Genomic DNA, 27,422 nt, shown 5'->3' with positions numbered 1-27,422 from the left:
CATTATTTACCTAGATTCAAATTATTTGCAATTAGATTACGACATCTCTTTTTTGAATTGTAAATAATTGTGTTGGGTCATAGCCCTAATTTTTCATATGGGTGTTAAATTGGGAATTCTTATCTAATCTAAACTTTGTCTATTTTCTTTTTTCAGATGTCTACCTCAAACAACAACGCTTCTGGCTATTTCTCCCTCATGAACTTATGTGGGAGGGTGATCTTTGATGGATCCAATTTTAACAATTGGATACACAACATTCGCATGGTCACCCACTACAAGGACAATGAGTATGTTCTCGACAAGGAGCTAAAGGAGATTGACCGTAACACTACCACTCCTGAGCAAATCGCTCAATATGATGCTCATGAAAAGGGCACGACAAAGGTGTTGTGTATCATGCTTGCGACCATGACTGTCGAACTCCAAAAGTCCTACGAGGACTACTATCCTTATGAGATGCACTAAGATTTGATGGAAAAGTACCAACAAAGTGCGAGGCAGGAAAGGTACGAGATCATCGCCTCCATGATCACTATAAAGATGAAGGATGGAGAGTCCATCACAACCCACTTACAAAAGATGCAAAGGTTTGTGGACCGCTTGTTGAAGTTGAATGTCAGATTCGACAAAGAGTTGGCCATAGATATCATTCTACACGCTTTACCTCCTTGTTATGATCAGTTTCATATGACCTATCATATAAACAAGGAGGAGTTCACTCTAAGTAAGCTCCAAGGCCTTCTACGAACTGCTGAGAGTAGTTTGAAAGGTAAATTTGTTGCATCAAATCCTACTGTTGTTGCCATTGTCTTGGCTATTGGACGAGGGAAAATGAAGAAGAGGAAGGCTCCTATGATGGATCCTATTCTAGTGGGACCAAAGGTGGTTCTGATACTCCCTCTTCCAATCCGAATAATGCAGAGTGCTTCCAGTGTCACGACAAAAGGCATTGGAAACGAAGATGCCCGAAGTATCTGCAAGACATCAAGGATGGGAAGATAAAGTCCACATTCACAGGTATTTACACTATTCAATCTAACAACTCATTGCATTCTATTTCTTAGGTCCTTGATACAGGAAGTGATTTTCACATTTGTTCTGATTTGCAGGGTCTAAGAAGAAGTAGGGATGTGGAGCATGGGAAGATGAACTTGATCATGAGGAATAGAAAAGCTTCGCCTATCACTAAGATTGGAGCTTATTCTTTAGTGCATAGTAGTGGGTTAGGTTTAGAGTTGAATAATTGTTGCTACTTGTCAGAAATGTCACGAAACATTATTTCCTTTCATGGTTTGTATGAACAAGGTTTTAGATTTTCATTTAATAATGAATTTGGTTCTATTAATGCTTTCTTGAATGATACTTTCTATTTTGAAGCATTGCCTTGTAATGGTATATATGAAACTGTGATGGTTGTAGACAACTTAAGAAATAATGTGTTGCATATAGATTCATCCAATGGTTTGGACAAAGCATACTTTTGGCATTGTCGTCTTGGACATGTTAACAAGAAACACATAGCCCAACTCCAAAAGGATGGGGTGTTGGAGTCATTTGACCTTAGGTACGATGACACGTATGACATATACTATAACTTTTGTTAAGAATATTTATCCTAAATAATCTTCTATCAAAAAGTCATTTTTGACTTTTATTGTCTCTAAATTGACTAACCTGAATATGCGGACGTTATATATATATATATATATATATATATATATATATATATATATATATATATATATAATAACATTGTGGGATTGAAATCCCTATGTACTCACCATGTTTCCCATTATGATCCACTCAGTTTTTTTGTATCACATGAAACAGTATGAAGGTACAATTCCCTAGGAGATTCGAGGAGTTTAGACATTTATTACAGACAATAATGATTACATTTATGATTATATTTTGTATTAGTTATGACATCCTAAGTTTTAATAATAAATGGAAAAAAAACATTTTCTTACGAAATACTTTTTACGGGACGGGTTCTGCAATTATAAAGATCACTCTTATTTAAAATAAACACAAATAAAACGGTCTTTACTAGCTGAGAAAATTGGGGATGTCACATCATCATCAGTGAACATCGTCCATGAGCATCATCCACGAGCATAATCACATGAGCATCATCTACAAGCATCATCGCATGAACATCTTCCATGAGTATCATCGCATGAGCATCTTCATGTGTATTTTCGCATAAACATATTCCATGAGCATCATCGCATGGACATCTTCATATGAGCATCTTCCACAAGTGGCTCATCAAATGATATCATGGCTCAACAAAGGAACACATGTAGCGCACCTTCATCTTGAAAATCACAAGATGCTCCATTCCCTTATTAGGTGTTCCATTCCCCTCTTAAAAGATCTGTTAATTTGTTACTTGATTTGTTCCTTTATCTGATTATCTATTTTCTTCTCAGATGATCCGCTCCTTTGTTACTTGCTCTTTGAACTCCAAGTGGTTCATATTGATTTCCGATGCTCCATTACAACTCCACGTGCTCCATGTATTGTACAAAACTTCATACCTCAACAGTAGCACATAACTAGATTTATCAACGTTTGAGAATTGTAAGGACTAAAGAATTAACAATATTTTGTAATTTGGTTAATACTGAATGAATTGTATGGTTTCATTTGATAACCACAAGGAAACTATTCATCGGAATGACTTAGTTGTTGTATGTTTTTTTGAAGCAAAAATTCATGAACTCTGCGGACCACCTCTGCAACCTTTGCAGTAGAAGAGGTGGACCAAACCATTGCAAACTGTAATAATAAGTGTGTTTGTTTTTTAACATCTGCATGCTGCTGAATATATTAAAAATTAAAATAAACTGATTTTATAAACCGAAAATAGTTTATAATACCGGAAATTTAATAATGTATGACATTTCAGCAATACTTTATGCTAATTCAGCAAAAAATGATAATATTTCAACAAAAAATAAAGATATTTTAGCAAAAAATAATGATATTTCATCAAAAAATTATTATTATTTTATAAAAAAAAGTAAAATAAGATTTCAACAACGTATAATCAAGATTTCAATAAGAAAAAGGAAAAAAATGTTGGAAAAGACAATACAAGTGCTGCGCCAAACAGAACACGTGCAGATATTTTTTGTTCTGAAGACTTCTAAAAAACAAACAACTACGAGATTAAAAGTGATGCGCGTGTGCTGTGTCACGCAACAATAAAAGGTTGAATATGTTTTTTTACAAAAAACAAACAACACCTTAATTACTAATTGAGAATTATTCATTGCCGTCGTTTTATGCAGGTAAACCACTAGTTATTTCTATAAAATACTAACAACTAAAAATGAAAGTTTTTAAAAAGAGAATAAACTGTCTAAAGTTTGGATATCCTCGGGTAACCAAAAGATATCAATATTTTCAAATGTGAGTTTAATAAAGTATACTCTTTCTCTTCCTGATATTTACCAACGATATTCAAGGCTCTAAACCAAACGCAAATCTTCTCCAAACCTCATTCACAATGTGCTTCCCTTAGATGCACATATATTAAACGCAATATTAGTTTATTTATAAAAATGCAAAAGTGTGTCATTTCAGAACCAGAAAAAAGTAGAAAAATAGAAAAACCAAACTGATTTTGGCTCCGATTTGAAAATGATCTGAATTCGATTTTGAATTTTTCGGGTACAGTTTTGAAATTGAAACCTCTAAACTCTAGGGCCAAGGTACAAACATCGATGCACAGTCTACAAAACGTGAAAGCGAACGAAAACAAGAATCTCAAGTCACAGGTGTAACCGTGGGGCCAACATAATGTTCTTTTTCCGGATCCGAGTTAAGCCGTCGATTCGCATGGAATAGAATTTTTCGCGCCCATCGCGTTTTTTTGGCGAGTGAACCCAAAATATTCGTCATTATTGCTGTGCTGCCGTATCTCTCTCTCACTTTAGCTTATTTCTCTCTCTAGAATTCGTATTGACTTTAGATTACTCGTTTCCGCTCCAATTCCATTGTCAATTTTGAGATTCGAGTAAGAGTTCTCCGATGCCGTCGTATGTTTATTCATGTGAGCAATGCAGTTCTTTATCGATTTACCTTTTCGTGTGATTGATGTTTGACAGAATGTGTAGTTTAGGTATATAAGATCGTGGCAATTTAGTGTTTAATCGAAGTGGCAATTGGCTATTTGGATGGATTGTTTGTTTGTAAGGAGTTAATAAATAAAGAATATATATAATATATATTTTCGTGTATATATATATAATATTAGGTCACTTCGTCGTACTGTTTTCAATCTTTTAGTGATTCTCTGATGATGTGTTTGTTTGATATTTTTTTTATATGTGATGTAGGGGATTGAGTTGGTAAGGTGATGGATTTCTCGAGAACTAAGCTATGTCAGCGAACGCGTTCTTGCTATGACAAGCTTTACTTAGAGTTCAATGAGAAAAAACATAACGGAAGGCCTCGCAATCCTTCCGGCGGCAGCAGCAGTGGCGGTGGTGATGATCGGATCGATAGGGTTGGAGAGAGTTCTGGGAAATCAACTGACGGATTAAAGGGAAGCGATGAAAGAAGAGATGAAATCGAAGTTAGGTCTCGTAAGACAAAGAAAGGGCGTAAAGGGGGAGACAAATTAGGGAAAGTTTCAAAGAGGGGCAAGAATGCGACTCCTGTTTGCTTAATTGTTGAATCCGATGATGATGATGATCATGTGGGGCTGAATGAGCCCTCTCCGGCGAATCATTGTGGATTTGGAACTGAAGAGACTTCTGGAAGTGGAAAGATCGAGAAGAAATTGCGAAGCGGGAGATCTTCAGAAATAGGCAAGAACTCGAAACGAAATAGCCTCATTGATGAATTAGAGAATGACTGTGGGCATGGATACTATGAAGACGTCGATGTTGTCGAGTTGAGTAAGAGCTCTGGTAGGAATCAAAGTACGTCCGATGTCGCAGGGGGTTCTGCAAGTGTAAAAACCAATCAAAAGTTCGAAAATGGATTTGCTGTCTCGAGTAGGGATTTTTTTGGAAAAAACTTGGATAATAAAAGCGCTAGAACAAATGATTCACAGGATAACAGTGATGATGATGATGATGCGTTTTCATTATTGGGTGGTAATTCAAAATCAAGCAAGAGCCACGGTTCTGGGAAAACTGAAAAGAAATCAGAAAAAGGATTTTTGTGTGACATTACTACTTCAAATGGCGATTGTTTGAAAGGGAAGAGGATTCTTGAAGATAAGTTCGTGACTTCACATGGTTGTCTCCTTGATGAAAGTGATGACCATGAACGTATTACATTAGGTGATGATATTACATGTTTGGATGACACTGATCCCTCCCATAGTTCTCGTGTTGGAAGTAATGAGATAAAGTTAAGCCCAGTGGAATTGGATTCTATTCAAGCAGATGTTAATGAAGGTGATGATTCACAGGAGCTAAAGTCATCTGAAGAAGATGACAGTGATTGGCAGGACATGGACCCACCTGAGAATGCTCATGTTGTTGGTGGTAAGGATGTTGAAGTTATTAGTTTGAGTTCTTCTAGTGATGATGATGATGATGACTCTAGTGTTCTGGAGGTGGATAAAATGGGTGATACAGGAGACAGGTTTTGGACTGAAGTGGTTAAGAAAGGTCCATTAAACGAGCCTGTATCAAAAAAGAGGCGAACAGATGCAGATACTTCACTTGGTTGTGGTAGAAAAGCAAAATTGAAAAAGGAGCAGTCTATACATGAAGCCATTGAGCAACCTTTTTGGGTTGCAGATTATAGCAAACAACATTGTTCATCTAAAGATGCCAATGGAACCAACACTCAAAAGGCTGTAAATATCATATCCAAAAAACAACTTGGAAATGTAATTGATGTAATCAAGATTCTCACAGAAACAATAAAGGAAGGTGAAGATGGAGACAAACTGCTTAAACAGTATGTCACTCCTATAGAAGACAGTCCAGTAAAAGACAGTCCTGTACATCAAACATCTGTTGAACAAATAGTGTCATATAAGTTCAGATTTGAAGATGAAGATAATATGAAGCAGGATGAATCAGAAACCGATATGGAAGTTGATGGACTTTTTGATGAGATGAATATGTGCTTCCAACTTTCAGAAATTGGTTGCCCTGATGCTTCTGCAGTAAGTTTTCATATTTATGTAAAATGGTATTTTGAATCTTAAAAAATTCAAATAATTTATCCATTCCATTTACTCTGGATGATATGCAGGTTACTCATGGTGATGCTGACTTCTTTATGGAGGATATTGACCAAGCCACACGTTGTCGCCTAGGAAAACATCAACTTACAATCAATGATCAATTTGGAATCATCTGCAGATATTGTTCTTTTGTTGAGATTGAAGTTAGAGACATTTTACCTCCTCTGGTTAGTTTTTGCTTATTTCCTACTTTTAAATTACTGCATTGTGATGTTTATTTGATTTGATATTTATATGCACAGGGTAAGAATGGAAGGGGAGGGCATAGCAGACATGAAACCGACACCGACAAAACAGACAACCTTAAATTTTCAGATCTTCAATTTGCTGAAGGCCATCAAGAATGTCCTAATGATTCAAAAGGGAGTGAATACGAAAAAGGGACAGTTTGGGACTTGGTGCCAGGTGTCAAAGAAACCATGTATCCACATCAGCGAGACGGGTTCGAGTTCATTTGGAAGAAAATCGCAGGTGGGACCTACATTGAAAAGTTAGAAAAATGTCTTTCCAATGGTGGAAGTGGATGCATAATCTCCCATGCCCCTGGAACTGGAAAAAGCAGGCTCACAATTGTTTTTCTGATGGCATTCATGCGAATGTATCCGAATTCAAGACCAATGATTATAGCTCCTCGTTGTATGCTTCTAACATGGGAAGAAGAGTTTAAAAAATGGGAAGCGGATGTTCCATTTTACAACTTGAACAACAAAGAGTATTCCGGTCAAGAAGACGGAACGGCATCCACTCTTTTGAAACAAAACGGGAATGGAAAGAGCGCACGATGCCTCCGTTTATTAAAGCTGTATTCTTGGAAGAGAAAGTCAAGCGTGTTGGGAATCACGTATAGACTATTCGAAAGCTTAGCTGGCAAAGAGGGTAGAAAGAAACAAAAAAGTTCAACATCAAAAAATTTCGAAGACGTAGAAATCAGAAAGATTCTTCTTCAGATTCCGACTCTATTAGTCCTAGACGAAGGGCATACACCCCGGAATGAAGAAAGCCTGGTTTGGAAGGCATTACAAAATGTGAAAACAAAAAGAAGCATCATTCTCTCCGGGACTCCATTCCAGAACAACTTCAACGAACTCTTCAACACATTCTGCTTGGTGAATCCCGTATTAGCATTCGACATGATAAGAAATGACGGCTTCACCATAAAACGAAACCGGAAAAACAGTTCCGTGAAAGGGCAATGGGATTCCATCACAAGCGAAGTGTTGAAAAGCCGGCATAAGTTGGACGAATTGAAAGCCATGATCGACCCTTTTGTCCATGTACACAAAGGAACAATTTTACAAGAAAAACTCCCCGGGTTAAAAGACGCTTTAGTCGTTTTAAAACCTACAAAAACACAAAAAACATTACTCGGAATGATGTCGGGGACAAAAAGTCAAGTGGAAAACGACCATGTGATGTCGTTGGTATCCATTCATCCTTCGTTGGTTGAAGACAGTTTCATGGATAACGAAGGGATCCGCAAAGTTTTGAAAATGTTCAAAAACGACCCGAGTGCGGGTGGGAAGACGAATTTCTTAATGGAGCTTATAAAGCTTAGTTGCGCGTTGAACGAAAGGGTTTTGGTTTTTAGTCAGTATACGAAACCGTTGAAGTTTATAATGGAGTTGTTGGAGAAGAAGTTTCGTTGGGTTAGAGATAGGGAGTTTTTGTATATGGATGGACAACAAGAGGAAAAGAATCGACAGACATCGATTAATACGCTTAATGATCCGAAAAGTGAAGTGAAGACACTGTTGGCTTCAATCAGGGCTTGTTCTGAAGGGATTAATCTGGTGGGTGCTTCCAGGGTTGTGTTGCTTGATGTGCAGTGGAATCCGTCTGTAGAGAGACAGGCGATTAGTAGGGCGTATAGACTTGGTCAGAAGAAACTTGTTTATGTTTATCATTTAGTCACTGGAACAATGGAGGGTGAGAAGTATATTAGACAGGTGGAAAAGAGTCATTTGTCTGAGTTGGTTTTTTCTTCAAAAAATAATGTGGCTTCAAAGTCTAAAATAGCAGCCATGGTGTCGGGAGATAAGATTCTTGAAGAAATGGTGCAACATGATAAGTTGCAGCATATGTTTGAGAAGGTGATTTACCAACCAAAAGAATCGGATCTAATTAAGACTTTTGGTTGATTTATTGCATACCAAGTTTTGGACTGAAGGAACTCTACTTACTACGTTGTGGTCTTTCTTTTATTTTAACTACTACTAGTTATAAGTAACAAATGCTTTTTCTTGAATCTCTAATCTAATTTTTCTTCGGGTTTTGTATTTTGGGTGTTTGTTTTTGGTCCTATATAATTTTTAACTGTAGGGGTAGGTAGAAATGAAGAAATTACTTACCAAAATAATCGCTGTTGAGTTTCAACAGGTAAGAGTAGAACAAGCTGTATGAATTATAACAATAAGCTCAATTCAATTTCCTTGTACCCAAGATATAGTTTCACGAAGCTTTCAAGTCAGGGTTGTTTTTAGCGTAATTTTTCGTTTATAAGCTCAATCCAAGTTAGAGACCGGATGTATTATTGAGGTTTGAACCCACATATAATCAGTTTTTAGTGGTTGGTGAATTGCTTGCTCTTACTTGATAATTACGGGTCAAATAAATACGTTTGGATTAAAGAATACAATATGCTATATGTATTTTGTATATTTTGTGTAAATATGATTGATGGATTTCATTGCAACTTATGCATTATCTTCTGCAATTGAAATAAAAAACCAAATTTAAAAAGGATTTCAATGAGGATTCGGTCGCATATTGTCTGTGAAAGAATTTGCATGTGATCTACAAAGCAAAATACAACAATCCCACATCGCCTAACAATGAGAACTATAAACACCAGTTAGAGGTTCCGTTGTTTCCATGACAACTTTCTGCATACTTAATTTGGGATCGCCGTATCACCGATTTACTCCACCACCAATTAATAATCTTTCCTAATAAATAAAGTTTTGACATACGGCATTTTCTTCTTTATTTGGATACATGACATTTTTTAGAGTTTTTGAATTTTCTATTTTCCACTTGTCATTTTATTGTATTTTTCATTTTATTAAATTAAAATTCCACATAATATGTAAGGTATTTATTAGAAAGAGTTTATATATATATATATATATATATATATATATATATATATATATATATATATATATATATATATATATATATATATATAATGCATTCAATACATTAAAGCCTCATTAATTTTAATAATTCATTTTTTTTTCTCATTTTTCTTATAAATTCAAACTTTTCAAATTGTTAAAATTTCATATTTTTTTTTTAAATAAACCCATATAATAAATGAGTCTCACACCTAGTTTTAATTATATAATACAAATATACTTAGACAAAAAAAAGTATTATGCAACATGTAATCAAAATAAAAACATTTTTATATTTTTTTAAAAAGACAATACATAACATGTATAAAAATGTAAAAAATCAAATGTTATTTATATATTTTCCTGAATCGCCATTTTTACCGAAAACATCTTCTCAAAGTCTTCACCATGAAGCTACATATTATATTATTTTTTTTTCTGAATCTTTCGGGTTGGCTAAAAAGACACCCTATTTTACCATATAAACATTCTAAGTAAATTTCGAAATATTTTTATTGGTTGAAACTAAGGGTGACAAATCGTGCTATCGTTTCGTGTTTTTGTCTGACACGACACGACATGACAAAGTTTTATGTAACATGAACACGACACGATACGATGTCATGTTATTTTAACTAACACGAAAACGAACGAATTAAAAAACGATAAACACGACACGAAAAATATAACATATACTAAAAACTAGTTTATTTAATGATTATTTTATCAAATATAATACGACAAACACGAAAAAACGATAAAGAACTGTTAAATCGTGTCAATTTCGTGTCGAATTTTGAACACGAACACAACACGACACGACATCGTGTTTTTTTACAGTTAACACGAACACGAATTCAAATTTTAGTTCGTCCTAATTTCGTTTCGTGTCGTGTATTGTCATAAATTACCACCCCTAGTTGAAATTGCATTGTTTTCCGAAAAAACTGATTATAAGTAATTAATTATAGGTTGATTTTTTTATAAATGTGTGAATGCGTTGACATTTGAATTGGGTTTTGCTTAAATGAGTTTTGCGGAGATTCTTCAAAATCGTATTGCTCAAATCCCAAAGGTTGTTGTGTTTGCATGTAAATGCGTTTGTGTTTTGGTTGGTGGTTTTCCTCCATTGTTGAGAAAATAAACTAGAATATGAGAAATAAATGTGTGTAGTTTGAGAAGGCTGTGTATAAGTTATAAAATGAGGTTAGTATTTATAGTTAAATTGGTTATAAAAAAACAAGACAGTAATAATAACAACACTTATTCAACGGTGAAAATTTTGAAAATTTGAATGAATTTCCAAAATGACATCAACCAAGTTTTAACAAGGGAAAAGGTTTTTATTTATAAGAGAAATATCACAACTTTGAAAGATAACGTGTTATCAAATCCATGCACACCAAAAGATTTCAATTAGGATCCATCCCACATTGCCTGTGAGTAAAAGAAATAGTACGTGATGTATAAAAACTACAAAATAAAATGCGAAACAGTCATCCCACATCACCTAATGAGGTGAAATGGTAAGAGAGGTGCAAACTTATAATAAGAGTGATCATACCCGACTTTAAAATAAAGAAAAAGCCCACATCATGTTTATAGGATTGAAGTCTAGATAGGGTCTGTAACATGGGGGCTGTTGCATGGGTGTTGGGTTCCTACTCATGACTATGGTAGGAAACAAGTATTCTCGCGAATACAAAGGTGGTTTGAATCATGGGCTTCGCAACTATCTTTTCAGGTCAAGTTTAGTTTTCATCCTCAACTTCTTGAATCTTTATACCAATTAACAATCAATCTACATACATTTATGCCTTCTTACATATAATAACGCATGGTTTAAACCTTTCGTTTAATTCTAGTTCATTTGAAATCTGATATAGTTTTGCTTGCAAGTGATATCATTGACAGAAATATGTTTTTTTTTATCATACAAACCCTTTTGGCTTTTACAATAACATGATATTAGTAATTAAGCACTCCACCCTGACCCATGTAATGAAATTTGTAACTATTGACATAATCCAATCATTTTAAGGTGAAATCACCAATTCATTCATTGATTCCTTGCATCGTGTGTTTGAGTAACAATATAACGATGCAGAATCAGAGACACATATGCTGGCGAGTAGTTTTCAGTCAACATCCATTGTTTTGGTGTGTGTGTGTGTGTATGCATTGTTTCCAAATAACCATATATCAATTGATGCAACAAATTAATCAGTCTAACACATAATTTGGCTACGCTTAAAAAGGGTAAATTGACATGAAAGGGAAAGTAGGATAACGGTGTTCCAACAAATTCAAAACAGAGATGCACACTTAACTCTCAGTCTGCTCCCTCAGCCTTCGGATTGTGCTCCTCACTGTTACAGCACTTGCAGTACTGTTTCACAAAACAAAATCATCAGTATTTTGTATAACGCAAGTTACGATGACGATGATGTTAAAAGGGGATTGTGTGTAACTACTTACTTCAAGGTGTATGCACCCCCTGCTTTGACTTTTCCGCAGTCCTTGCAACCCCAAATACCAACAGCCTTTCTCTTCACTGCATACTGTTTGTGTTGTTGTTCAAGTAGAAACAAATCTGTAAGTTGTAACAGCAGTGTAACAAAATTATAACTCGTATCAGCATACCTTGCCACAGAATTCACAGAAATATTTGCTGTGTTGGCTGACTTCCATTTTCTTGATTTGCTTTCTCAAACTAGCACCATAACGGGTACCTATACAAGTAGAATGTGTAAAATCAAAATTAGAATCACTGCAGCAAAGCAAAAAAAAAAAAAAAAAAGCAATGAGATGATGGAGAAGGGAATACGTACCATACTTTCCTACGATTCCAGCCTTCTTCGTCCTCTTTGTCTGAGATTCAATATTTTGTGAAAGGTAAATAAAACCATTGACGAGATATGTAAAATGTAATATTTTGCAATTTCATATATGACTCGTATGCTGATACAAAATGTTCGATTTACAAACCCTAAGTTGATCCTAAAACAGATAACAAAATTATAGTGTAATAGGAAAGAATTAAACACCAAAGCAATGGAAATGTGGTATTGTAGGGGAATTTACATATTATTCTCAGAGAGATAGAACTCTTACCATTTTGCAAGATCGGAAAAGAAAAGCTACCGATACGCAGAGAAGAGAGAGCAACGGCGGAGAGGAGCTGAAACCCTAGACTAAGTTCCTTATTTATATGGAGGCATTTTGGGTTTTATAAAATTTGAAAACCGGTAATCCCATCTATTTCCAAAATGGAAAGAATAATCAAATAACTAATTAAATATCTAAATTAATAAAATACATAAAATAAAGGTTTTTATAATAATTATTATTATAATTAGACTCATCAATATATATAGGATTATTATAATTATATGTTAAAATAGATAAAGTTTAATCAAAATCTTTCACAAGGAAAACATGATACTCCCTTATTTTGTAGCTATATATTTTGCTAATTTTCGTTACGGTCCAAATAGTTACAAAAATACCATGAATGAAAAGAATTTAGGAGCAAAAGGAAATAAATGAGGAAAATTTTATGGTTTCTTTCTTTAAAAAATTTCCTTTATATTTTGAAGAGAAAGGAAATGGAATGAATGATAAGATTTTATAAGAAAAAATATAATAATAAAACTGTCTCTATTTTCTACCCTAACTTTATGTAGTGATATTTATTATATATTTACACAATAATAACAAAATTACAAAACCTAACTTCCTCACTTTTTTCAATTAGCTTTTCTTTTATTTCTTTTCACCTTGTAACAGTCCGACTAGCACTCAATTTTGATTTTTGAATATATGATATCAGTGTGAAGACAAAAGAAATATATTATATTAATTGGGTAAAAATTATCAATCTTTAAATACAAGTGATAAGAGTAAGAAAAAGGGGGCTAGTTTTGCAAAATAGTAGGTAGATGACCTACTAAATTGCTTAAAGTATAAATATAATATATATCTCCAACATAATTTAGCATTTTCTTTAATGTGTTGATGCATAAGTAAGATTTTGTTGAAGATCAAGATTCATGAGGAGCAAGATAAGGTCAAGAATTAAAAAAAAAAAAAAACATAAAATAAAATCCGAAGGACATAACACACCACAATTACCCCCAACCGATTGTTTTGCAATAAATTCTTGTGTATTCTTTATTTTTCTTAGCATCTTATAAATTGTGTGTCATTCATAACCCCAACATGAACATCTAACATCAAATCCCATGGATGTCCAAGTTAGTTGTAATCTTATCTTTTTATCTTTATTCAACACATACACACGATTTTGAAGTTTTTGTCAAATACCAAACAGTCAAACATGTCGGACCCACATACAATAAGATCCGTACATAGAGTGATATAATATATATAGAAAGCCACAAGGAAAAGATTACATTCGTAGAAACCAAAAAAGCCAAAATACAACACTAGAAAGAAACTATGATGATGCTGATTTTGTTTTTCTTCAAGTAAAGGCACAAACATTTACATTTTACAAAGACAAAGGCAAAGGACAAGAAAAAGGCATCCTAATTCTCATGAATCTTGATGGGCTATGCAGCTGCTGCAATTAACCCCTTCCTCAGATATCCTTCCGATAAAGAAAAAAAAAAAAAAAAGAAACCCAAAAGAAGCACTTTAGTGCTCTTTAAACCCATTAACCTAGTAGTAGTAGTAGTAGTAATAGCAACATATATCATCATATTTATATATATATAAACATCATTGCTTATTTTTAGTAGCTAGAAGCAAGAGGGATACCATTTGCTCCTCAATCAGCACCTTCAATATTCTAATCTGATTGCGGTTCCAGGCGGCACCACCTCCTTGCACCACCACCCACATCACCACTTCTAGAAAACCATTTCCATTTTCTTTTTCTTTTCTTTTTTCCCCCCCAAAAAAAAAGATGGAATAAACACAGTTAAATCAGACAATGTCTAGTGGCACATCATCACCATCATCATGCTGATGCATTCGGTTTTGAACCGCCTTAACTGCCGCCACTCTGGCTGCGTTGGCCGCCCGGTTAGCCGCAGTCACCGCCCTGTTCACCCTCTCGTCCACGTCAGCAACAGCTAACGCTTTCTCAGCTATACGTCTTGCTTCCTATTTAAAAAAAATAATTGTAACATGTTTATTTTTTAGTAGCTATATGACTGTTTCTTTTTGACTTAAATGTGGAAAGAATGAGTGTGTATCCTTACCTGGACTGCTTTAAGGACTTTGGCATGAGAAACAGATGAAAGAAATGGATTTTGAGAAGTTGAAACACTGATAACTCCATTATCCCATTGACCTGATTGAGTCTCACCATTTCTGAAAGTATACATACCACAACCTTGTCTTCTTCCTTCATGCCAAGCACCTTCATATCTATGTCCATTTGCAAATCGATACACACCAAAACCATGCATCTTGTCTGCAAAATATTCTCCAGCATATGTGTCCCCGTTTCTGCATCATCACATAACCTCAATCACATTGTAAATAATGTAGTATCAATGAATTCAAATTTCTGTTAGATGGGTTGAGTGTGCTAAATTACTAATCTCTGTATTTTGTAGGGTAGATGTAATTGTAAAAGCCAAGGGTATGACTATGATATATCAATTCAAAAACATATTCATGTCAATATTATTAGCAAAACTATTGTGTTATTGTATCTCAAATGAATTAGATTTGAAGTGAGTTTAAAGAATAGCTGATCGACAAAGAAGGCACATAGATGTTAGCGGGATTCAAGATTGTGACGTGGTATGAAGATTCAAGAAGTTAGGTTGAAAAACTTTACCTGAAATGGTAGTGGCCAAGCCCATGTTTGATACCTCCTTTGAATTCGCCAGCATATTTGCTTCCATCTTCACAAGTATGAACTCCACATCCATGACACTGTCCCTTCAACCACTCTCCGGCGTACATATCTCCAGTGTAAAATCTGTAAACTCCATAACCATGTCTCAATCCTTGCCTATACTGTCCTCTATATCGGCTTCCTTTTGCCCATGTTTCAACACCATATCCATCGTACTTTTGGTCAACCCAATCGCCTTCGTATCTCCCATTTAAGTTGTAGTAATAAACCCCACTTCCAGAACACTTCCCTTTATAAAATTCACCCTCATAAACATCGCCATTGCTGTATACCTTCACCAAGAACCCTGAATTTGTGTTTTCCTCTAATTGGGTCTTTGACCCAATTGACCATACAACTGGTGGGTGTGTTGTTGATGCGTTATCTGATTTGTAAAGCTTCAGATTTGGGAAATTTCGGGCGACGAATAATCGGATTGACGGGAGGTTAGTGGCATGAAAACTGTTAATATTAAATGAAGATAAAAGAACGCTACAGAAGGCAATAAGAAAGAGTATGTAGAGATAAAAGGAGCGATAGCTCAAAGAGAAGTAATAAATTGAAGGCAAAAAGAGAAGGATTAAAACCCTGAAAGGGACTTTAACCCAGAAAAGCTTAACGTGAGTAAACTTCAACAGTTTTAGAGCAACTGTCTTGGTGGCTAAAAGGGCTTCAGAAGATGAACAACAAATTAAAGACTTCTGATGAGAAGCTCTTCGTGGGTGGCTGTACGGGTGATGGTGGTGGTGATGATGGGATGAAGTTTTCTGTTGGGGACTCATAACTACAGGTCTTTTCTGAGGATTTGAAATAAGAGTTTTCTGGGTGTTGGTGGTTGTTGCTGTTGTTGTTGCGTTTTGCTTGAAGGTAGGTCGATGTTCATTATAATCTTTTCTTGGTATTTGGATTTGAAGATGGGGGATCCTTGATACGTAGTTGGCTTTGAAATTCGTGTTTTCTTGGAATTGAAATTGTGGAGTTTTTGAATCGGAAGAGCTTCGTTCTTCTCCGATCTGAAGGCCGGTTTTCTTCTGACGCATTGACTGGAAACCAAAATCAATAAAACCCAAAACGATTACACCTCTATGTACCTCACTCAATCATCGAAACCCTAGAAATTCTTGAATTCTGTGTGAATTTTTTTTCAACAAAAATCGATTTGATCTGTGTTTGTAGATGAGTTTGGGGTTTCAGGTGGATTGTGGATCGTTGTGATTTTTTGTCGTCTGGTTTTTTGGAAAAAGGAAGAGGGAAACATAAAAGGCTCAAGTGGGGGAGCTATGTAGATATAAATATACAGGGGGTGATTGATCCATTTATGAAAACTAATGGGGTTATGTTTGTAAGTTTTTATTTTTGGACCACTAATGTATCTTCTTACACCCATGTACTTTTAACATTTACAAATCTCACCTCCTCCATCAAAAGTCTTTTTGTTCCTTTACTTTTAACTTTATAAGAAGAAACTATTAATTTAAAAATCCGGGATATTTTGGGCATGGTGTTTTTTAATATATTTTTCCTTATTTTTTGGTAGAGAAAAGATGGGTGCCCATCTTTTTCCTAATAATTTACTGATAAGTCGATTTGTTAAATTTCAGAAAGAATGCTACTTAGATAAAAGAGATTCATACATAATTTGTCCAAATCAATCTTAAATAAAGAAGTAATATTTATTAAGTGTTAAATCATAGATTTTTTTTTTCTAAATGATTCAATCATAAGACTTTGACAATTATTATTTTAAATGCAAAAATTAAATGGATTGATAATTTTTTAAATGAAATTTTTTTAAAGTTCTAAATGAGTTATTTAAAAAGATAACCATTTTTTATAAGTTTTTGCAAAATGATTATTTTCTTCCGAATATCCGTTGAGCATTTTCAACTGTTCTTCAATTTCGAAGTTCTTTTTTCTTTTATTGATTTTGTTTTAAAATTTTATATTTATGTTAAAAATGTTAATTTCGAAGTATTTCATATTAATGTTTTTCAATCAAATGTCAGATTTTATGACATAATATCGTATATAATCCTCAATTACTATGTTTGTTTAACTTTCTATTAGATTTTAGTAAAAAACAAATTATCTTCTCGAAATTTTGAAACTTATTAATCGGATTTCATACTCGTTTTTTTATTTAAATTCTAGAGCTTTTTTTGTATTCGGAAATTTTAGTTTTAAATCTAGAATCTCAAATCTAAAATATATTTATTTTTTAGAAAAAATGTTTTTGTTCAATTTATAATGCCCTATTTCGGAATTGAAATCGATGGTAATCATGCATCAACAAAAATAAAATAAAATAAAAATAAAAACTTATAATCGTTTTTTTATTTAAATTCTAGAGTTTTTTTTGTACCCCAAAATTTTAGTATGAAATCTAGAATCTCAATCTAAAATGTATTTATTCTTTAGAAAAAATATTTTTGTTCAATTTATAATGCCCTATTTCGGAATTAAAATTGAAGGTTATTATGCAACAACAAAAATAAAATAAAATAAAAATAAAAACTTATAATCTTTCACATTATGGTTTGTTTAGTTAATTCCCCATTTTGAAGGACTTAGAGTTGAATAAGTTCGTATGTGTTTAATAAGTTTAGATAAAAAAGATTATCTGTACCCATAAGATAATCAACTCACTAAAACACAAGTACCAAATTGTTTATTTATTTAACCAAATAATAATGATTTCTAGTTAGAAAAAACTACTATTTTTTTTAATGTATTTTTATAACATCTTTAACGTTTTATGATCGGATTTTATATATGATCTAATATTGTAAGTTTTTTAAAGTGCATTAATGCAATATAGGTCTACAACTTAAACTAATTGTACTATCAATTAAAGACCAAATGTACGACTTGATACCGTCAAAATGTGGATTCATACCACCAATTATTATAAAGTATTAATTCTTTACTATTTTTTAATGATTATTATTATTATAAGAGACCATTTTTAACTTAAGATTTACCTACACATCTACTAACGTGCACCTAACATCTACCCTCCATGTGATTCCTACGCTTTCCTAACTCTACTCAGCAACACTGACCTGTGCTATCAAAATAAAATTTACAAATAAAGGGAGTGAATGGAAATGAGAATTCTAAAATTTCCCTTTTAGAAATTTCTTTTGATAGTACATATGTTTTTATATTTTCAATAATAAAAATACTCCGGACACAATATTATGTATTATGTATATAGTAATAAACATGATTTTCTTATGTTTTTTCCTCTCAAAGTTGAAAATTTGTTAATAGTAAAAAGTCTTACAAGAATGCCTTAAGAATGAAGGACATGCACTAAATAAAGTTTCTAGCAAAAAATTGGATGTCTTTGTGGACGTTCACACTACTAAACTCCAAAAACGTACATTTCAATCATTTAAATATATAAACCATTAAATGTGGATATTTTCGAAGCTACAACAATGAATCTATGAATTACTAAACACCATAATATTTGTTAGACGAATGTGCTTTTTCGTAGAAGATGAAATTTTGAAAAAAAAAAAAATAGATCAACATTGAATGTGACTATCAATAATTTTAATTCCTTCTTTTAAGATATTCATCTTTTAATCGTATTCAATAAGTTACTAAATTCTTTTTTCTATGTTTCACATATCATTAGAGTGGATTTCAACCTTATAGCTCATAGCTAGGATAAAATGGGATATATGGACACAAATGAACAAATTATATCGTATTAAATGTCATGGTTGGTTTAACATAAAGTGTTATAATACTATTTTTATTGATTTAATAGCTTTTTAAAAAACAGAAAAAACAAATAAGTTAAAAAGATGTTTGATAAACATTAATTTTTCTTTTTCAAAAAGCCATGACTTTTCCAAAAAGTCAATGTTTATCTAAGATGCAACAACAATTCTATAACAAAATTCTCTTAGTTCTAATTATTGAGAACTCAATTTATCTCATACTTAAAGCTTTTATCGATTCCACCACCATGTGTGATGGTTTAGATACTTCGTTGCACGAGGGTTTTGTCTGATTTCATCGAGTCCATACCATTTAATCTTCCTTTCTTTTGTAATTCATCGACTACAATGGCGTTCAATTAAAATCGGGTAAAGATCGAAGTATGAACCACATAGATTCGCATTGGCTCCGAACTTACAAATCGGGTACAACATGTAATCTTGCCAACACTGCACAAAAAAAATGTTAAGTAACCTATTTAACACAATAAAAACTTTTGTACCTGAATTAAAAGAAATCCGATGGATTTTTATTTGTCGAGTAGACTGGATTCTGGACGCGGGTTTTAAGTAACCTACTCGACGAGTCGGGAGCCCGACTCGACGAGTAGGGCTGCCTAGATAAAACCCTAATATTTAGGGTTTGCACCCTATTTAAACACCTTAACTTGTCCCATTTCAACCTCCATTGTCTCTCACAGTCCAGGAAAGCCCTAACTCGAAACCCTAAAGCATTTGGAGTGTTCTTGAGCCATTTTTGAGTGTTTTTGGTTGTTTGAAGCTTGAAGAAAGAAGTGGAAGCTTGGGGGTTCCAGAAGAAGGAAGTAGATCCAGAGGTTTTGCTTTATTACTAGCTCATTCAAGGTAAAAAGCTTCAACCTTGACCATCTACCTCTTAGATCTCTAGTTAGGGTTCATTTCTACATTTTCTAAGCTTTAGTAGAGCTAACTTCGGGGTTTTGTGGCTCTAAAGGGGTAGAACTTCAAATTTGGAACCATTGAGGATTCCCATGGCATAAAGGTGCCAAGTTTATAGCCATGGGAGTCTCATGCATCATACAACCTCATTTTAGTGCCATTTGAGCCAAATACCCCCATGCATGAACGTCAAGTTTGTTACTTTATGTATAATATGGACCCTAGGAGGTCAGCTCTATGTTCTGGATGTATTGAGCTCGACTGAAATCAACTGTATGGTCATGGACTTTGGGGGACTCGGCGAGTCGTCCATGGGACTCGACGAGTCGGGGTATGATTCCCCAACCTTTTTGGCTTCTGATCGATCTGGTTGAGTCTAGGAGAGGACTCAACAAGATGGATCGGAATAGGGGCTTGAAGATCAAAGAACTTGACGAGTTCAAGGAAGAACTCGGCGAGTTCAAGACAATGTCTCAACCATATGAAGACGAACTCGACGAGTTCAAGAAGAACTCGGCGAGTCAAGGACTAAACACTTTAACTCGGATGAAGACGAACTCGATGAGTTCAAGGATGAACTCGGCGAGTCAGCTGTAGAAGGTCCCGATTTTTTTAATGGAGAACTTGGTGAGCTCTTGTAAGATTGGGCGAGTAGGGTCGAGGTTTTTGCGTTCTCAGGATTATGGAACTCAACGAGTTGTGGGGTCAACTTGGCGAGTTGGGTCAACCAAATGTTGACCTTGACCCAGAGTTGACTTTGACCAAAGTGTCGACCTTGACTTTTGACTTTGACCTGAGTTGCCCCTTGAAAGGTTTAAGAGTATGAAATGGTAATTAAGGGAGGTTATTATGCGTAGGAGTTGATCCCAACACCAAGGATAGTTCAGACACTTCATGATATTGAGGTGAGTTACCTTCAAGTATAAGTGGGTCTAAGGCACCACGGCCGACCCACTAGTAAGAGTTATAGTGGAGATAACTATCTTCGTGATAATTATCTGGTATGTTGTTATCTGTTATGATTATGTGCTAGCATGATATGATGTTATGTGATAGTAGATAGTAGGGGGAATAGTCCCTGTGTTATGGTCGTAAGGACCGAAGGGTAGATCGGGCACCCCATATATGCCTTATAATATGATTATGCTATGTAATTTTATGTGGTAATAATAGGGGGTGAAATAGTCCCCGTAACCGGTTGAGATAAACCGGAGGGGTAGGTCGGACACCCCGGTATGTTTGACTGGGGTAGGTTAGGCACCCCGGTATGCTTGATAGGGGAAGGTTGAGCACCCCGGTATGCTCAGTAGGGTAGGTCGGGCACCCAGATATGTCTGACAGTATGTGTTATGTACAGTATGATGGGGGAACTCACTAAGATTTGTGCTTACAATTTTCAGTTTTGTTTCAGGTACCTTCAGCGAAGAGGAAGGAGCCGACACAGTAGCAGCGCACCGCACACACATGATTTCCGCACTATGATGTTCTTGGGATCATACTCTGACACTATTATTATTCCACGACATGTTTTATGACATTTGATTTATGGTATTATGGGATGTTATGATATCGATGATGTTTTTTAGTAAATTGTTTTATAAGTAACATATTTAAAAGGAAATTTTTGGTCTTGAAAATTGGGGATGTTATATTAATGTTATTTCTGTTAACCATACCAAGTCAAATCTCCAATATCTGTATGATCTAATGTTCAACTTATATAAAAAAAATTATTAATAAATTGAATTTATAAGAGTAATAACAAACCCACAATATAGCCTAAAATAACCTTTTATTCTCTCTATTTCTAATTTAATATGTGACTTGGTAAAACGTATAGAAGATGTGATGAGTAACTCAATGACACATTTTTAAATCTTGAAACTAATCATGCTCGCAATGGAGGATTATTCGATGCACGAAAACTGAAAGGTTGGTTTCATTATTGGGGTTTTTCCAACATTCTAATCACGGAGATGCTCTCTAATGGGATCTAGACAAAAATGAGTTTTTTTTTTTTTTTTTTTTTTTTTTTTTTTTTCTCGGTGGCTTCTGCTCGTTAATTACTAGATAAGTTTTCCTTACACTCGACTGGAACTCCGACTCAGTGGAATACTCTTGTTCCAATTAAGGAGAATATTCTTATGTGGAGGATGTTTCTTAAGAGAATCCAAAATCATTTGAATTTCAATGACAAAGGGTTGGATCTTGACTCCAATTTATGTCCTCTTTGTCGAGAAGTGGGAGAAAGTGTTGATCATGTTTTGGTTCCGTGCCCCTCAGTTATTGGTTTGTGGCCTCGTTTAGGGACTTGGTGGGAGATCCCGACCTCAAATTTTGTAGGTATTAATTCACTTAGTTTTTTGGTGGAATACGTTTCTTTTTCTTCCTTGCAAAGGAAGTTTTTTGAAGTTGTGGTTTTCACTTCTATCCTTGTGGAATTTGTAACAAGCTCATCTTTGCTATGGAGAAACCAAACAGAGTGAGGTATTTGATGATATTGTTTCGCATTCCTTTTTTTGGATTTGTAATACACGTAAGAACTGCTAAAATACTTTAGGATATGTGGTTATCCGTTATCCAATCCTAAATTAACTGTATTTTCCTTAATTTTTTTCTAGCGCCTTACACTCTTACTAGAACTTTATTAATAAATCTGTTGTTCAAAAAAAAAAATGTAAGGTTGACTTAATGATAATAATAATACAAAATGTTTTAAACTTGAATAATTGTTTCTGTCAAATTGTGTTAACATTTTCTAAAGAAAATTTGCTCACTGATTATAAAGTTAAATTTAAATTTATAAACATAGTTAGTAAGAATCAGATACTATTGTTATTAAAGAAATCTAACGTTTAAATAAATTTTTACGGACGTTGAAATTTGGAAGCAAACTCAATTTTGACATCTTATTATCTATGGTTTGCATCATAAAAATAGTCTAAAGAGTGGTTGATAATCATTAAATAAAATCATTTTAAATTAATCAATTTATTATTATTAGTTTTAAGAATAAACTAACTGGATATCAAGCATAAATAAAATAAAATTAGATGGCTCGTATAGACACAAATTATAATGTTTTGTCAATTTGGATAAAGAACTAGTATTTTTTTTTTGTTACAAATAAGTTATTAATAAACTAACATTGTGTGTTATTGGATTATTAATAAAGCCTAACCAGTTGTATTATGGTGATTTGATAAGACATATGGTCATAGACGTTCGCCTGGATCCTCCAGTGAGACATAATCTTATGTTCACATATATTCACAACAGAAGATTAGTCCGTGCATGAAATCTGACCAATATATTCTAGTTAGGGAATCCCTTTCTAAAAAATCATCAATAAAACCGATGTTATAGATAATGTGTGAATTGTGATAGTAGATCCCACCTCATTATTTTTGTTTCATTATTTTTGTTTGATACATCAACACATTTCTTCTTACTCTCCATTTTCATCTAGGAAATGGCCTCTTTTGTCATCCCATTTTTTTTTAATATTCAATAAATTAAAATTAACAAAAAATATAAGATAAAATAAATAGATGTGGTAAGATGGCGGTGTTTAATGGCCAAAAGCAAAAAAAGCTCAAATAGATGTGTTGTAACTTGTAAATATTGGTGTTGGTTAAAGCAATTGGATTGAAAATAATAAAAAAAAATTGTAGAATGTGTGGTAAAAGGATTTAGTTTATGTTGATACTTACAGAAGATTAATAAAAAACAATGATATATATATATATATATATATATATATATATATATATATATATATATATATATATATATATATATATATATATATATATATATAAATATATAATGATGAGAGAGAAAAAAAAATTTCAGAAAAATCTCAAACTTTTTAGGAAAAGTAACGATTAAGTCTTAATTTGAGTCGGTATTTTATATGTTTATGGAAGCCTCTGAAAAAAGACATGATACTACTAATGCTAATGTGAGAAATCATCAAGTTTCCATCAAGAACATAGAGACTCAACTTGGACAATTAACAACACTTGTTAATGAGCGGTTACCTCCGAGAAATGCCGACCCAAAATCACAACCTTATGTAATGGCAATTTACACGGAAGAAGAAGTTCATTTTGATCCATTTATGATCCATGAAACAGCTACTATACAACCCAATTCGTATTTGAAAGAAGAGAAACCCGAAGCTAAAAAAGCAAAACATGAATCGCGTTCTGATGATTCACTGTGATGTGGTGACGTTACCACATCGTGGTAATTGGCGAATCAATTTTTTTCTCCTTTAAATTTGTATCAACCTCTTTTACCATTCCCAACTCAAGCCCTTAAGCATGCTCTGGAGTCGGAATTAAAGAAGTTCGTGGAAAAGTGCTATCCCTCTCAATAAATGCTCCATTTTTAAAATCCATGGCTAAACTTCCTAAGTTTGCTAAGGATGTGATAACTAATCACAAGTTGGAAAAAGCGTCTACTATAGTGCTTAATGAGTTGTGTTCAGCAACAATCATCAATGGGTTGCCAATCAAAATGAGAGATCTGGGCCAATTAACTTTGCCTTGTGAATTTGCAATTTTACTTCAATAAATGCATTAGCTGATTCGGGGGCAAGCATAAATCTTATGCCGTATTCTTGCTACAAGAAACTTGGTCTACCAAAGCTCCATAATACACAAATGACACTTTGAATGACAGATCATTTAATCACTAACCCACATGGAATCATTGGAGATTTGTTGGTAAAGGTGGGGAAATTTATTTTTCCGATTAACATTGTGGTTCTCAACATGAAAGAAGATGAAGACCTTCCCATAATTTTGGGAAGGCCATTCTTGAGTACCGCAAGATCCCTTGTTGACATCCATGACTCAAAGCTCACACTTCGTGTAGAAGATGAAGAAATTACTTTCGAAATGAGTCAACAAGTAATAACGGCCACTAAAGATTTATCAAACACATTATACATTCCAAGTACATAAATAGTCTTAGTTAACTCTTGTTCCTAGTCTCGTGCTTGTATTTAGGAGTCAGTTGTAGTTTAGTCTTTATATACATTAGATGTATTCCTTGTAACACACACATATATATACATAATTTACATTCGTTAAATTGTTCTCTTCCTCTTTATGGTATCAAGAGCTTAGGGATTTTTTTTCTCTTACCTGCGTCGATGGCTAACAACAACAACATTCTTGGTTTTGAAATCAATTCCTCATTCCAAATCTCTTCTATCAGCATCAAATTGGACACTTCCAATTACCCGTTATGGCGTACCACCATAATTTTGGCTCTAGAAACCTTTGACCTAGAATCTTTTGTGCTCACCCCCAATCCACCTGCAGAGACCCGTCCGGTCGTTCCTGCCACAGATACCCCCCCCCCCCCCCACCATTGAGCCTAATACAAACTATCAATGTTGGATATCGATGAGAGCAGAACTCCAAAATCTTTCCAAAGGCTCGTTGACCATGATTGAATACATCGAGAAGAAACGCTAAATTGTCGATGATCTTGCTGAGAGTCTTAAGCCAATATATGATGAAGACCTAATCAGATACATCTTGAGTGGGCTTGACTCTTCATATGGCCCATTTACTTCAGCCTTTCTAGTCCAAGGTGAGGACTCTACTATTGATGATCTTGTTGGGCTCCTCTTACATGAGGAATCTCGCCTTGAGCAGGATCACTTGTGTCAACAAATTGCTGCCCCGCCTGCTCCAAATGCATCCATTCCATTCGCACTCAATGTCAACTAGACTCCTACCAAATTCTACTCCAACCACGGTTCTGGATCCGACTCCTCCTCCGGCCATTCTGGTTCTCCTCGTCTGACTGATCGCCGCCGTCGCCCTCACCGCCAGTTATGCAACAAGCTCGGTCATGAGGCGGTGGATTTTTGGCAACGCAACAATCAAACTGACTATCCTTCACACCATCCAAATCCTTGGGACTCACACTTTCGTTAGGCTCACTTTGCTCAGCACCACCCATCTGCTCCAACGGTCGATCCAAGCTGGTATTTTGACAACAGTGCAACTGATCATGCCGTACCCGACCTTCAGAAGTTGTCTATTGCAGATGAATACCATGGGAATGATAAGCTTCAAGTAGGCAATGGTAACAATCTTTCTATGTCTCATATTGGCTCTACTCGTTTTCAATCTATTAAACTCCCCTATGTTCTTGTTGTACCACATATTACTAAACATCTCTTGAGTGTCTCTAAATTAACTGCAGAAAATGATGTTTATTTAGAATTCCATCGCAGTCACTGCTTTGTTAAGTCTCTGCAAGGCAAAACCCTACTTAGTGGGGACGTTAGAGAGGGGCCCTATTGTATTCCTACAAATAAATCACCACCCAAACCCGTTCCTTTTATGGATCTCATTGGTACTCGTACCTCGATTCATGGATGGCACAAGAGGCTCGCTCACTCACATGAACCTTTACTCAGGCGCATATTATCTACATTCCAACTTCTGGTTTCATCAAATAAATTCTCACATGTTTGTGATGCTTGTAAGCTCGGGAAAAGCCACCATTATCCGCTTCCCACTTCTCATATTACTTCTCAGAAACCCTTTGATTTAATTTATTCTGAATTTTGGGGTCCATCCCTGTATTTTTCTATCAATGGAAATATATACTTTGTCTTGTTTATTGATGATTGTTCTAAGTTTGTGTGGATCTATTTTTTATCACAAAAATCTCAAGTTCTTCCCACTTTTAAACTATTTCATCAAATGATTCAAACACAATTTAACAAAAACATTAAAAGCCTTTAATCTGAATGGGGAGGAGAATATCTCATTGTCTCCTCCTATCTCACCACTCATGGAATTTCTCATCGACTTTCTTGTCCCAACACCCAGGAACAAAATGGGGCAGTCAAACAACGCAATCAGGTAATTTTAGAGAAAGGTTTAACCTTGTTAGCCCAATCCCATCTTCCACATACCTTCTAGGAACACACTTTTAAAACCACAACATATCTACATAATACCACAATAACCCTTGTTCTGGCTTACAAATCTCCTTACCAAAAACTATACTCTAAAATCCCCGATTATGCCTTCCTTAAAATGTTTGGGTGCTTATGTTACCCCTTCCTTCGACCATACAATAATCACGAGATTGATTTTCAGTCCCTACCATGTATCATTATTGGGTACAGTGCCTCTCATAAAGGATATTTGTGCTATCATCAGCCATCTTCAAGAATTTATATTGCCCGCCATGTTGTATTCAATGAAGAAGTCTTTCCTTATTCCACACTTCCCTCTCCCTCCACTTCATCATCTCCCTTACCCCCTCCCCCTTATTCAGTTACTCTTACTCTTCTTCAAAAGGCTGCTACCTTAACTCCTCCCACACCATCCTTCCCACCAACACCTCCTGATTCACCTGTTAACCAACATTTTCTTCCTTCCAATACTCCATCCAATCAATCTCCACCTTCTTCCCCTCCTAATTATTTGCATTCTACTATGAGTTCTCGAGCCAAACGAACATGTCCATCTACTTCTCATTAGCGACCCGCTGAGAACAATCAACATCCC

The 27,422-nt window shown here is 34.6% G+C and overlaps 3 protein-coding genes across 4 annotated transcripts; 1 reads left to right on the top strand and 2 right to left on the bottom strand.

Moving 5' to 3' along the window:
- The first annotated feature begins 3,911 nt into the window (after positions 1-3,911).
- Positions 3,912-8,665, top strand: LOC145091656 (SNF2 domain-containing protein CLASSY 4-like). Of its 2 annotated transcripts, none has more exons than XM_079029423.1 (4): positions 3,912-4,066; positions 4,353-6,145; positions 6,235-6,393; positions 6,469-8,665. In XM_079029423.1, the coding sequence occupies exons 2-4, from the start codon at positions 4,373-4,375 to the stop codon at positions 8,362-8,364; spliced, it is 3,828 nt and encodes a 1,275-aa protein (XP_078885549.1). In that variant the 5' UTR covers positions 3,912-4,066; positions 4,353-4,372; the 3' UTR covers positions 8,365-8,665. The 2 variants fall into 2 exon arrangements, with proteins under 2 accessions (XP_078885549.1, XP_078885551.1); XM_079029425.1 differs by having other exon boundaries at positions 3,920-4,030.
- A 2,858-nt stretch (positions 8,666-11,523) lies between these two features.
- Positions 11,524-12,591, bottom strand: LOC145091655 (large ribosomal subunit protein eL43). The gene is made up of 5 exons (XM_079029422.1): positions 12,457-12,591; positions 12,174-12,213; positions 11,986-12,074; positions 11,821-11,903; positions 11,524-11,731 (listed from the first exon to the last, which is right to left on the bottom strand). The coding sequence occupies exons 1-5, from the start codon at positions 12,457-12,459 to the stop codon at positions 11,668-11,670; spliced, it is 279 nt and encodes a 92-aa protein (XP_078885548.1). The 5' UTR covers positions 12,460-12,591; the 3' UTR covers positions 11,524-11,667.
- Positions 12,592-14,126: 1,535 nt separating this feature from the next.
- On the bottom strand, positions 14,127-16,399 carry LOC145091654 (Histone H3 K4-specific methyltransferase SET7/9 family protein). The gene is made up of 3 exons (XM_079029421.1): positions 15,158-16,399; positions 14,571-14,820; positions 14,127-14,472 (listed from the first exon to the last, which is right to left on the bottom strand). The coding sequence occupies exons 1-3, from the start codon at positions 16,255-16,257 to the stop codon at positions 14,293-14,295; spliced, it is 1,530 nt and encodes a 509-aa protein (XP_078885547.1). The 5' UTR covers positions 16,258-16,399; the 3' UTR covers positions 14,127-14,292.
- Between the last annotated feature and the right edge of the window lie 11,023 nt (positions 16,400-27,422).

Source organism: Lactuca serriola, chromosome 3 (assembly GCF_051521515.1).
Source record: "Lactuca serriola cultivar US96UC23 chromosome 3, Lser_US96UC23_V15, whole genome shotgun sequence".
NCBI classification, from domain to species: domain Eukaryota; kingdom Viridiplantae; phylum Streptophyta; class Magnoliopsida; order Asterales; family Asteraceae; genus Lactuca; species Lactuca serriola.
The sequence above is the reverse complement of the archived record's forward strand: the minus strand, read 5'-3'. Positions and strand labels throughout refer to the sequence as shown.